Below are 13,353 nucleotides of genomic sequence, written 5' to 3' on the forward strand. Positions count from 1 at the left end.
AACCACACAGTCAGTGGTTTTTATGAATGGAAAGTTGTTTGGGAGTCATTTGCTTAAGCTCTTTGAGCTTGTAGAATGGATATAGGGAAACAATGGATGAATATTTCAATTTTCTGAAGGCACTTTTTTCTCCTAAAAAGTCATGAGTTTTTGCTGTTCTTAATCCTGGGGATCTGAAGATTAGGTCTCTGAACAGTGGCTCACGGATTAAGGGTAGAGTGGTGGAAATGGGTGTTCAGGGCTAGATTCAGGGCGGGAAAGCAGCATTCATTATCAAAGACCCTCAATATGCAGGCCATACTCACTTCCTGCTACGGCCATCAGGCAGTTGGTACAGAAGGCTTAGCCCCATAAATAAATGAATGTGAATCGGGGAAAACTGCTTTGATTGAACTAGCTGCGTCTTTTATCTCCCACGTAAGTTCATGTTCCACTGACCAAATTGTAAGCTTGACTTTGCTCAAATCCTAGGTCCATGCGTAACTCGGATTTAGTGATACATGAAATCCAGTGAAAGGCTTCAGCTGCTGAAGCATTGTCCATTACAAATCATTATTCACATTTATGAGATGTTCCAACATAAAAGTTACAACATACAACATAAAACCACAGAGAGTTCACTCAGACAACAGTGGTACTTGTGCCGCGTAGAAACCCACTCCTATAGTTTGTTATAAAATCTTGTCGGCAGGAGCTTGTCATCCTTCTTTCTCATATTTCGCAAGCTTCTGTTAACAATTTACCATGGCTGTCTAGACAATAACCTCGCCCTAGACATGCTAGGAGCCACACTCACGTCCTCATCTACATCAACGGAGCTGTTGTGGGGCGTATATCAAGCTTCAAATTCCTTGGTGTCCACATTTCCGAGGATCTCACCTGGTCCCTGAACTCCTCCATCCTGATCAAAAAGGCTCAACGGTGCCTTTATTTCCTGCGGAGCATGAAGAAAGCTCACCTCTGTCCCAGGATACTGACGGACTTTTACCGCTGTAGCATTGAGAGCATACTCACCAACTGCATCTCAGTGTGGTATGGCAATTGTCCTGTATCGGACCGCAAAGCACTCCAACGTGTGGTGAAGACTGCCCAGCTGATTATCAGCACCCAATTGCCCACCATTGAGAACATCTACCATAAACGCTGCCTGGGCAGGGCGAAAAGCATTATCAAGGATGCATCTCACCCTAACCATGGACTTTTTAGTCTCCTCCCATCCGGTAGGCGCTACAGGAGCCTCCGCTCCCGCACCAGCAGGTACAAGAAGAGCTTCTTCCCTGAGGCTGTGACCCTGCTGCAGCTCACATCACAGTGCTAAGCAGTATTGCATCCTTATTGTACTGTCTCAGTACTTTTATATTTGTGTGCTGTAGCACTTGCTTTTTATTTGCAGTTATTTTGTAAGTAACACTATTCTTTGCATTTCTGGTTAGATGCTAACTGCATTTCATTGGCTTTGTATCTGTACTCGGCACTATGACAATAAAGTTGAATCTAATCTAATCTAATCTAATTAGAGACCATGACTTTTGAGGACAGGTTGAATGAATTCGAGCTTTATACATTGGTGCAAAGGAGGATGAGAGGACTCTTGATAAGGGAGTACAATATGATAAAAGGTATAGATTGAGTGGACAGCTAAAGACGTTTCCACAGGGTAGAAGTGGCTAATATGAGGGGGCATAATTTTACTGTGATTGGAAGAAAGTATAGGGCGTAGAGATATTTTACATAGAGAGTGGGGAGTGCATGGACTGCACTACCAGGGATGGTGGTAGTTACACTGGGGACACTTAAGAAGCTCTTGGATAGTTCAAGTTCAAATTCACGTTCCAGTTTATTTTCAGCTGACTGCACATACGAACGAAACAACTTTCCTCTAGTCCACATTGCACCCACGCAACATACATCAAAAGCAGCACATAAAAACAAAATATTACCATAAGTAAGTTAAACAAATATAACTCAGAATGCACAGAGATAGAAAAATGGACGGCAATGTAGGAGGGAAGGGCTAGATTGGTCGTAGATTAAAAGGTCAGCACAGTATTGCGGGCTGAAGGGCCTGTACCATGCTGTAGCACTGTGTGTTCTATATTCAAACTACTCCTGGCACTGCAACTACATTTCATCAGCCTCAGGACTTCCCTGTGTGTAGTTAGTGTAGCAGATTTACAGCACCAGAGATCACTGACCGGGGCTCAGTTCCCACCACTGAGGAGTTTGTATGCTCTCCCTGTGATCACGAGGGTTTCCTTCGGGAGCTACAGCTCCCTCCCACATTCCGAAGGCGAACGGATTCGTGTTATGGGCGTGTTATCGTGTTCCCAGAAGCGTGGAGACACTTGCGAGCCGCCCAGCCCAGCACAATCCGCACTGATTTGATTTGATGTAAACAACAGATTTCACTCGATGTGTCAATGTACATGTGACAAATACAGCTAATCCTTCATCAAGATTTGAAACTTTTTTTAGGAGTGTTGGATTGTTGGAAAATGATACTGGATTCACATTCTCATTGGCATATTGTAACTCGTCCTTATTTCTTTTCACAGGAATCAGAGGTCGGCCGGGCTTGCCTGGACTAAGAGGTCCACCAGGGCCAAGAGGTACAATGAGTAGAGGTACCCCAGGTTTGCCTGGATCAGGTGGTCACCCGGGACTACCGGGGGTGTCCTATGTGGGAAGGCCAGGAATACCAGGAAGTCCAGGAGCAAAAGGTGAAGGAGGACTCTGTGGAGAAATGGGTGACGTAGGTCCTCTGGGATTACAAGGAGAAGAAGGTGAACAGGGACCGCTCGGCGCTCCCGGTGTGAATGCGCTCCCACAAGGTGGCAGATCAGGTTCCCAAGGGCCACCAGGATCTCCAGGACCCAAAGGAAAAAGCGGAGTCAGCGGAGAACCAGGGCAGCCGGGTTCTCGTGGAGAAAAAGGGAACATCGGGATTGGCCTTCCAGGAAGAAAGGGAGAGAAGGGTTACCCGGGGCCACAGGGGATTTCAGGACCTCGTGGAGAAGGAGTTGAAGGGATGCCAGGTGTCCCTGGCACTGTTGGGACTGTGGGAGAGAAAGGTGATGTGGGAAACTCTGGTGAACCCGGTATCCCTGGGCTGCCTGGTGAAAGAGGAGTACGAGGTCCTCCAGGGATCTCAGTATCAATAGCAGGAGTAAATGGAAGACAAGCATTTGCTGGGCTTCCTGGGATAAAAGGTCCTCCTGGTCCAAAGGGTGTCAGGGGTAAACCTGGGTCACCAGCACTTGGAGGACCAGGGTTACTGGGTATCAAGGGTGATCCTGGCCCTTGGGGCTTGAACGGTAATCCTGGCGAGAAAGGGGATCCAGGAGTAGATGGACTATTTGGTTTTGCGGGGCCCAGAGGAGCTCCAGGGCTCATAGGTCCAGTGGGAGAGCAGGGACTTCCAGGCCCAACTGGCTATCCTGGGCTTTCGGGAGATCCTGGGGAAATCGGGCTGCAGGGACTCCCTGGGTTACCGGGTGAGGAAGGACCATCAGGATATCCTGGGATAGCAGGAAGTCGAGGAGAAGAAGGTACCCGAGGCCCACAGGGACAACGAGGACCACCTGGTCCACAAGGCGATAAAGGATCCAGTGGTATTCTTGGCGAGTTAGGAATAAAAGGCCTTCCTGGTTTTCGAGGGCCTAAAGGTCAACAAGGTGCTCGAGGATCGGAGGGACCTCGTGGAAATATTGGTGATCGGGGTGTATTTGGGCCTGGAGGTCTTCCAGGGCTAAAAGGATTGCGAGGGGACGCAGGACCACCTGGGCTTTCAGGCCAACCCAACCTTTCTCAGTTTGGAATTCTGCTGGAGGAAGCAAATGGTAGTGTGGAAATATGGGGATCACCAGGACCTCAAGGCCCTCAGGGCCCCTCTGGCCCACCAGGACCACCGGGTCCACCAGGGCCAGCTGGAGAAACAAATACATTGTCCAACACTGACCCTAATTTGCAGCGGATCTCAGGAGCGTGTAATACTGGTCAAGGCTTTAAAGCCACTCTGTCTACCCCGTACCCAAGAGCAGGATCACCCATAGCTTTTGACGGAATACAATACAACGAAGCCAATACCTATGATCCAGAGACAGGAATTTTTACATGTCAAATACCTGGCATCTACTATTTCTCCTATCACATCCATGTCAGAGACAGAAGTGTTCAAATTGGATTATATAAGAATGGCAAACCAATCCTGTACACGTATGATGATTACAAAGGCAGAAAGATTGACCATGCCTCAGGGAGTGTGGTACTCGAGCTTCAAGAAGTCGATAAAATATATTTACAATTGCCTTTAGAAAAGTTTGATGGTTTGTATTCTTCCAGTTTAATGCAGTCGTCCTTCTCAGGATTTCTGATTCACCGAACCAACCCAATGTAATAGGCAGAGTTATATTCCTTATATTCTGTCTGAGTAGCCTCCAGCCTGATGCTATGAACATTGATTTTTTTGAACTTCTGGTAATTGCCCCCCCCTTCACCATTCCCCATCCCTGTTTCCCTCTCTCATCTTCTCCCCTTACCTGCTCATCACCTCCCTCTGATGTTCCTCCCCCTTCCCTTTCTTCCATGGTCTTTCATCCTCTCCTATCAGAATCCCCCTTTTCGAGCCCTTCATCTCCTTCACCAATCAACTACATCTCTTTACTTCACCCCACCTCCTGTCTCATCAATCCCCTACCCCCATCTTCTTTCTCTGACTTCTCTTTCTTTCTAGCCCTGATGAAGCGTCTCAGCCAAAAGCATCGACTGTTTACTCTTTTCCAGAGATGCTGCCTGGCCTGCTGAGTTCCTCCAGCATTTTGTGAGTTGTGTGTTGATAATCACAGCTGTATTGCAATCTTAACAAAGGAATTGCATTCTCTTTCATTATAAATATGGAAAAGGCTTTTACTATTTCTAACACCATCATGTGAAGCTGCTTTTGTCCTGAATTGTTGCTGTTGTTCTTCTTAAGCCCATCACCCGAATGGGGCACAGGCCGCTGGCAGCAGTTTGTCAAGGTCCTCTGTCCTGCGCCAGACTTTCAAGTTGTCCCTAGGAGTAACCCGTCTTTGAACATCCTTCCTCTCCCAGGGATGAGGACTTTGTTGCTTTTGTTGGCGATTCTGTAGCTCTGGGTTAGTGTGGGATGGGAATATCAATTATGTGTAACTAGGGGCCGTGCACAATCCGGATTTGATGGAGACAGCCGTGAGAAAGTGCAGAGGAACATCTGGAGTAAGTTCTGAAATGCCTGCTTCGCTGCCGCTGCTACTGTGCGATCGAGAATCTCCGGAGACGAAGGCCCCAAATCCTCGGCTTTGCCTATTGCCTGTTGCCTGGGGCTGGGGTTGAAGCGCTCGGCAGAGATGGTGCCCGGTACTCGGTGTCGGAGAGGTGGTTGGAGGCTCAAATTTTTTCGGACGGACTCGGAGTCGGACTGTGGTTGGATGCTTCCAGGATGCTGCATCGGCAAGTTGGCGGCGCTGGAGGTTCACCGTCTGCGTGAGATGATGGGACTTTAGAGAGATTTTGAGACTTTTACTGTGCCATGGTCTGTTCTTATCAAATTACGGTATTGCTTTGCACTGTTGTAACTATATGTTATAATTATGTGGTTTTTGTTAGTTTTTAAGTCGGTTTGTCATGTGTTTTCGTGATATCATTCTGGAAAAACGTTTTAGCATTTCTTCATGCATGCATTACTAAATGACAATAAAAGAGGAGTGCGTGTCCTCATAATCATAATCATCATAGCCCCATGTCCAAACCGCCTCCTTTCACAGATGTGCCTGCGACCGTCCATGGCAGAGTTATCATGAATTGTCTTGTTCAGCGGTCCCCAACCTTTTTGGCACTGCGGACCGGTTTAATATTGACAATATTCTTGTGGACCGGCCAACCAGGGTTGTGGGGGGGTAGGGTTGCCAACAGACAAGAGTAGCAGTCAAATATGTTGTGTTTACCCCAAGAAAGACTACAGTGACCATGAAGCCTCACGCGGGCACCAGTGCACATGCGCGAACGTGCCAATTTTTTTCCTACAAATTGTTTTTGGCGATTCTGTTCGGTGGGGGGGTGTTAATCATGACCAGAATATAGGTGATAAGTGGCTAATACACTCAATTTGTGGCTAATACACTGTGCTCATGGACTTCTTCATCAAGTTATGGTATTGTTGCACTGTTGTAACTGTATGTTATAATTATGTGGTTTTGTCAGTTTTTTCAGTCTTGCTCTGTCCTGTGTTTTGTGATATCACACTGGAGGAAATATTGTATCATTTCTTAATGCATGCATTACTAAATGACAATAAAAGAGGACTGCATGTCTTCATAATCTAAAATATTGTTTCTAAAAGGGTTTATCTAATGAATTTAATAGTAGACACACAGCGCATATTTTCCTTGCATGAATATAGTGATAAGTCAATTATAAGTCACTTATAAGTCAATAGCATCATAACATTTTAAGTAACGTTTGGATATTAAACACACAGCACATATTTTCCCCGTATGAACATATAAAATCATTGCAACACACCAATATCGCTGAATCAGTGGGAGCCCTGGGCTTGTTTCCCTGCAACAAGACAGTCCTATCGAGGGGTGAAGGGAGACAGCGATACTCGAAGGGAGTTCCTTATGTCCAGTCTATTCCGCAATTTAGTTATTGTTGCATTCATTGCAGAGATATGTTGGAAATGGAAGCAACGTTTTCAGTGCTTTTGTGGCAATCGAATGCCGGCAGAGATGTTATGTCAAACATACTTTTTAGCCCGCCGTCATTTGCAAGCTCGAGGAGTTGATCTCCTTCCCGTGCTGACATGGATGACGCGTGCGTAATGACCTCGCGTGCGTTCAAGCTCAACAGTGGGCGTGACAGGGAATGAGGAAAGGTGCAGCTGACTCATATCGCCAAATCATATCGTTTCCTTGCGGTCTGGTAGCACATGCTTTGCAGCCCGGTACCGGTCCACGGCCCGGTGGTTGGGGACCGCTGGTCTGTGGGACTCAACATAGTTAAGTTTTAACAAGCCTAAAAAAATGCATAAATTTTGATTTATCTTTGGACGTATTTCCAACAATAAAAATATATCTTCTGTTAGTTAGACCTCAGTTTCAGTGCTTAATAGTATTTCAATTGTATTTTCAGCTCTTTTCCAATTTATCATTTCTACCACATATTATAAGGAGGTACCTAATAAAATGGTCACTGAGTGTATGTTTGTGGTCTTCTGCTGCTGTACTCCATCTTGATTCAACGTGTTAAGCATTCAGAGATGTTCCTTTGCACACCACTGTTTGTAACGCATCATTTGAGTTGCTATCACCTTCCTGTCAGCTTGAACCAGTTTTGCCATTCCCCTCTGACCTCTCTCATTACCAAGGCGTTTTTGGCCACGGAAATACCTCTTGCTGGATGCATTTTGTTTCTTGCACCATTCACTGTAAACGCTGGAGACTGTTATGCATGAAAATCCCAGGGGATCAGCAGGTTCTCGGCTACTCAAACCATTTGACACCAACAATCATTCCACAGTGAGAGTCACTTATTTCTTCCTCATTCTGATGTTTGGTCTGGACAACAACTGAACCTCTTGACCACGTCTGCATGCTTTTATGCATTAAGTTGCTGCCACATGATTGGCTGATAAGATTTTTGCATTAATGAGCAGGTATGTAGATGCATGTAATTAAGTTGTCACTGAATGTATATTAAATGTTTATATATACAGTAGTTCAATAAGAATATTATTACTATTTAGAATTATAAAAAGAAAGTAAATTACAACTTTGTAACATTGATTGAGTCAGTTTTGAGAATTTGGTTCCAGATGATAGTTCAATCACATACCTGCATCCAACGTGCTTTAATAAGTCAAATGTGTCAGAAAATAAATCTAGTGATCCAAATCTTTAGAGCAAGAGCACAGAATAATCAACGGATTCTCTTTGAAATCTTAAATGTGCGTGGACACCTATTAATCATCTGATTTATTGATGCTGTCAATATAGTGCCAAAATATCCCTACCCCAAAAAAATTGTAAAAAAAAAGTTTTATGGTCATTTCTTGTACTTTCAGACATACTGAACAACATATCAAAAGTTCGACAGAAACGGAGCATGGGAAAGTTAAAAAAAAGCTGACGTTAAAAAAAATGGCTGCCAGTGATAAGAATCGGACCCATATCTGTCTTATTTTGCTATATTTCACTGTTTCTAACAATGGCAGTGCCATAATTGTGGTATAAAATGGAGGATCGTGGAGGGCGACCCTGGTTTTCAAGACCAAGCGGAGGAAATTGAGAGACTGTACACGCTGATGGAGACTGGCGCAAGTGACTTAGAGTCGTTGTTGAAATCAGATTGCATTCGCAGGATTGACAAAACTGTAACTCTCAGAAAGGATGAACTGGCAGGGACCCCCAAAAGCAGCACACTGTGGGTCAACTACCAGCCCACGGTAGGGATTGCTAGGGCACTTGTTGCTGCTAATCAAATGGGGTCATGGGTGATGCATCTCAGCGCCATCTCAGCTTGCTTGCCGATATTCGCGGCCGCTGGCCATCCAAATTATCTGAAGTCGGCTCGTCTCTATCTCCAGAAGATACATGCATTGGAGGACGACAACCCTGAGGTTCATCAGAAGTTCCAGTCTGGGTTCCATGTAATCATACACAGCAGCCAATACTGGGCTGGCCTTGGCTCTGATCTTGTGATAGAACAGACACTAATGAGCTCACTAAAAAGCCAAGGGGGCCGAACGCGAGGAAATGGGATGTCAAGCACCAGAGAGCAGTCTGGACTATGTCTTCCACTGTCTCATCCTCTGACAACCTCGCCATGCAAGAACTGACCGCGAATAGTTACACAACAGGTGAACAACATAAGGAGTTGTCCACCTCCAGAGTGAGTAGAAATGAGGCTGACCTTGAAAAAGTCGCAGCAAAACTGGACTGTTTCATGCCATTTTCAGATGATAACTCATTGCACAACATCATCACAGGGGTTTATGCAAATGAGAATGTCAACGTACATGACCTGTTTGCAATAGGAAATGACACAGTTAGGAGGATGGATGGACACTGTTTTCTCATATTCGCACAAAAGGAGTTCAAAGGTCAAGACACTAGCATCCAGCAGGGCAGTCGAAGTTGCTGAAGACCATACCACAGATCCAGCATTGTTATTCCAGAGGTTCCTAGTTGTGTCACAGACAGGTGATCTCCGGCTAGATGAAGTGATGAACTATGTCCATATCCGATGACTATGTTTGAAGATAGAACATCTTGCGCCAGCCGGATAAGCCACAACTAGCAGAAGCGATAAAGAACTATGTCACCTCCAAATCAGACAATGTTGTCACACAGACTGTCCCAGTGACAGATCACTATGTTCGAGATGGGGATCACTTCTGCACCGTTTAAAATGGATGGAGAGGTACACCTACAGTTCAAGTGCAGATGACTACACCTCATTCACTATCAAACACTACGCCAGAGCCACTGTAGTGTTTGATGGTTATGGGGTTGGGCCAAGCATAAAGGACCATACTCATCAGCGTCGAAGTAGAAATTTGAATGCGAACAAGGTGAACATTACAATGCCGACAAAATTTGTTGGAAAAAAGGAGGACTTCTTGTTGAATGAGGCAAACAAGCAGATAATTATCCAGCTCATCATGGAACGTTTGCGACAGAGAGGCTGCGAAGTGATTCAAGCTGAAGGAAATGCCGACGTTGAGATCGCAAAAGCAGCCGTCGCAATGTCTGCTTTCAAATCTACCACCCTCGCTGGAGAAGATACAGATCTCCTCGGACTCTTGCTCTATCATGTAGTGGTAACAAACTGCATTGAACTCTATTTCCGCTCGGACAAGGCAAAATCAAATGCCTATAATATCAAGGTCCTTAAGCAGATACTCGGAGAAGCAACTTGTGATGATCGATTGTTTCTCCACGCCTTTACCAGATGCGACTCAACGTCCAGAGTATTTGGGATCGGAAAGAAGTCGGGGTTCCAAAGAATCATCATGAAAGAAAAGGGAATCAGAGACTGTTCGAAAGCGTTCTGTTCACCAAAGCAAAGTCAGGATGCTGTGGAAACCAATGGCTGTAGGGCAATGGTGGCATTGTTCAATGGAAATCAGAATGACTCCCTGGCACCTATCAGATACAATATGCTCTGCAAGAAAGTTGTGAGAGCTAAGACTTTCATCACGTCTTGCCATGAGCCACCTCAGCCTGTAAATTTCACTCCCCATGGACTTACTACCAGGTTATGGAGTGGATGGGCTGTAGTGATGAAATGGAGCCATCTGAGTGGGGATGGAGGGTAGAAGGGGGAAAAACTCGTTCCAGTGATGACAGACAAAAGGCAGCTCCAGAGGTACTCATTCAGATGATTCACTGCAACTGTTCGGGAGGCTGCAATACGCTAAAGTTTACCTGCAGAAAGCATGGGCTGGATTGCACCAGTGCATGTGGGCATTGCAAAGATGGCAGCTATGACAATATGACAAATGAGCCAGTGATAGAAGAGGATGATGAACAAGACTGCATCTGAGAAGCCATAAGGTAGCATATTATGTGTCATGACGTCAGTACTTAATACCATAGTTGTCCCTTGATTACGTCATTGATGACATCATGACATCAGTACAAATGCAACTTTCATTCCAAAAACTACGTTATTTGAAAAACATTGGTGAAAAGAGCATTCATTAAAACACTAGGTTTAAAAACCTTGCAATTTGATCGTTATCATTCAGACTTTTGACGTTTTTCTGCCGGCGGCCATCTTGTTTTTTGATGTCATTTTTGGAGACTTAAATGTGTGTCAAAATTGTCCAACTTTTGATGTGTTGTTCTCCACATCGAATAGACAATAAATGATCATAAAACTTTTTTTTTTGCTATTTTTTTGGGGTTAGGTGGTATATTGACCCGATAATATAGAAACATGGAAACATAGGAAATCTACAGCACGTTACAGGCCCTTCAGTCCGCAATGTTGTGCTGACCATGTAACCTACCCTGGGAGCTGCCTAGGATTTCCCTAGTGCATAGCCCTCTATCTTTCTAAGCTTCATGTACATAAGATTCTCTCAAAAGACCCTTTTGTATCCGCAAGACTCTATTGTATCCAGTTGCGATTTATGTCACAAGATCTAAAGTTGTCACCATGAATTAGATTTAGATTTTTATTCATTTTGAAGATCGTATGTTATATGAATAAATTGTCATTATGTCATTATGTCTCTTGCACCTTCATTCTTGCTTAACGTCCATTCGGACAACATCCAATCGCATATACGTCCATAGTCCCGATCGGAGAACGTGACGTAGCGGAGATAACCAACCTCGTGTATCGCGTGTCTCTTGAGTGTAGTAGCGTTATCTCCCTGTTTAATTTTCTTTCAAAAATATTACCGTAAAGTGCATCATGGCTTCCAAATGCAGCAAAACCACTCTTAGTGATAGCAGCAGCAAGAGGCAAAGGAAAAGTATTGATTTGGAAGTGAAACAAAAGGTTATTAAATAAGCAACACACATCAAAGTTGCTGGTGAACACAGCAGGCCAGGCAGCACCTCTAGGAAGAGGTACAGTCGACGTTTCGGGCCGAGACCCTTCGTCAGGACTAACTGAAGGAACAGTGAGTAAGAGATTTGAAAGTGGGAGGGGGAGGGGGAGATCCAAAATGATAGGAGAAGACAGGAGGGGGAGGGATGGAGCCAAGAGCTGGACAGGTGATAGGCAAAAGGGATATGAGAGGATCATGGGACAGGAGGCCCAGGGAGAAGGAAAAGGGGGAAGGGGGGAAAACCCAGAGGATGGGCAAGGGGTATAGTCAGAGGGACAGAGGGAGAAAAAGGAGAGAGAGAAAAAGAATGTGTGTATATAAATAAATAACAGATGGGGTATGAGAGGGAGGTGGGGCATTAGTGGAAGTTTGAGAAGTCAATGTTCATGCCATCAGGTTGGAGGCTACCCAGACGGAATATAAGGTGTTGTTCCTCCAATCTGAGTGTGGCTTCATCTTGACAGTAGAGGAGGCCGTGGATAGACATATCAGAATGGGAATGGGACGTGGAATTAAAATGTGTGGCCACTGGGAGATCCTGCTTTCTCTGGCGGACAGAGCGTAGGTGTTCAGCAAAACGATCTCCCAGTCTGCGTCGGGTCTCGCCAATATATAGAAGGGCACATTGGGAGCACCGGACACAGTATATCACCCCAGCCGACTCACAGGTGAAGTGTCGCCTCACCTGGAAGGACTGTTTGGGGCCCTGAATGGTGGTGAGGGAGGAAGTGTAAGGGCATGTGTAGCACTTGTTCTGCTTACAAGGATAAATGCCAGGACGGAGATTGGTGGGGAGGGATGGGGGGGACGAATGGACAAGGGAGTTGCGTAGGGAGCGATCCCTGCGGAAAGCAGAGAGGGGGGGGAGACAAGGCTAATGACCCACCTCCCCCTCGTACCCCATCGTTATTTATTTATATACACACAGACTTTCTCTCTCTCTCTCCTTTTTCTCCCTCTGTCCCTCTGACTATACCCCTTGCCCATCCTCTGGGTTTATTTCCCCCCTCCCCCTTTTCCTTCTCCCTGGGCCTCCTGTCCCATGATCCTCTTTTGCCAATCACCTGTCCAGCTCTTGGCTCCATCCCTCCCCCTCCCGTCTTCTCCTATCATTTTGGATCTCCCCCTCCCCCTCCCACTTTCAAATCTCTTACTAGCTCTTCTTTCAGTTAGTCCTGACGAAGGGTCTCGGCCCGAAACGTCGACTGTACCTCTTCCTAGAGATGCTGCCTGGCCTGCTGCGTTCACCAGCAACTTTGATGTGTGTTGCTTGAATTTCCAACATCTGCAGAATTCCTCGTGTTTGGGTTATTAAACAATATGAAAGTGGAAAACCAGTGAATGCTATTGCTTGGGATTTAGGCATGTCACACTCAACAATCACGACGATCCTGAAAAAAAAAGAAAAAATTCTTGAAGCTGTTAAAGGATTGGCCTCACAGAAAACTGCAAGGCTCAGGAAACTGCGAGGGGGAACTATATCGGATATAGAGAAATTGCTAATGAGATGGATTGAGGACCCAACACAAAAGAGAATCCCTCACAGCACGTTGACGATCACTGCTAAGGCAAGGAGCTTGTTTGAAATGCTTAAAGAAAAAGCGGGACTAGACTACGATATCGGTAAATTGTGTGTAATATAGGCTAAGAAAGTGTTTACATAAAAGTTTAAAAAGTGAAGAAAATTAAAAAGTTTAAAATGAAATAAAAAACTATAGTGTATATATGTATGTATTATAGTGTACAGTACACAGTTTTAGTGTAAGCTC

General features: G+C 45.2%; 1 protein-coding gene across 1 annotated transcript in view; it reads left to right on the forward strand.

The window, feature by feature from the left end:
- LOC134343096 (collagen alpha-1(X) chain-like) overlaps positions 1-4,396 on the forward strand; it is a 29,228-nt gene extending 24,832 nt beyond the window's left edge. The window contains exon 3 of the mRNA XM_063041986.1: positions 2,476-4,396. Within this exon, the coding sequence (XP_062898056.1) occupies positions 2,476-4,396 (1,921 nt within the window). The remainder of the gene's footprint in view (positions 1-2,475) is intronic.
- Positions 4,397-13,353: the final 8,957 nt, after the last annotated feature.

This window comes from Mobula hypostoma, chromosome 2 (assembly GCF_963921235.1).
Source record: "Mobula hypostoma chromosome 2, sMobHyp1.1, whole genome shotgun sequence".
In the NCBI taxonomy this organism is placed as follows: domain Eukaryota; kingdom Metazoa; phylum Chordata; class Chondrichthyes; order Myliobatiformes; family Myliobatidae; genus Mobula; species Mobula hypostoma.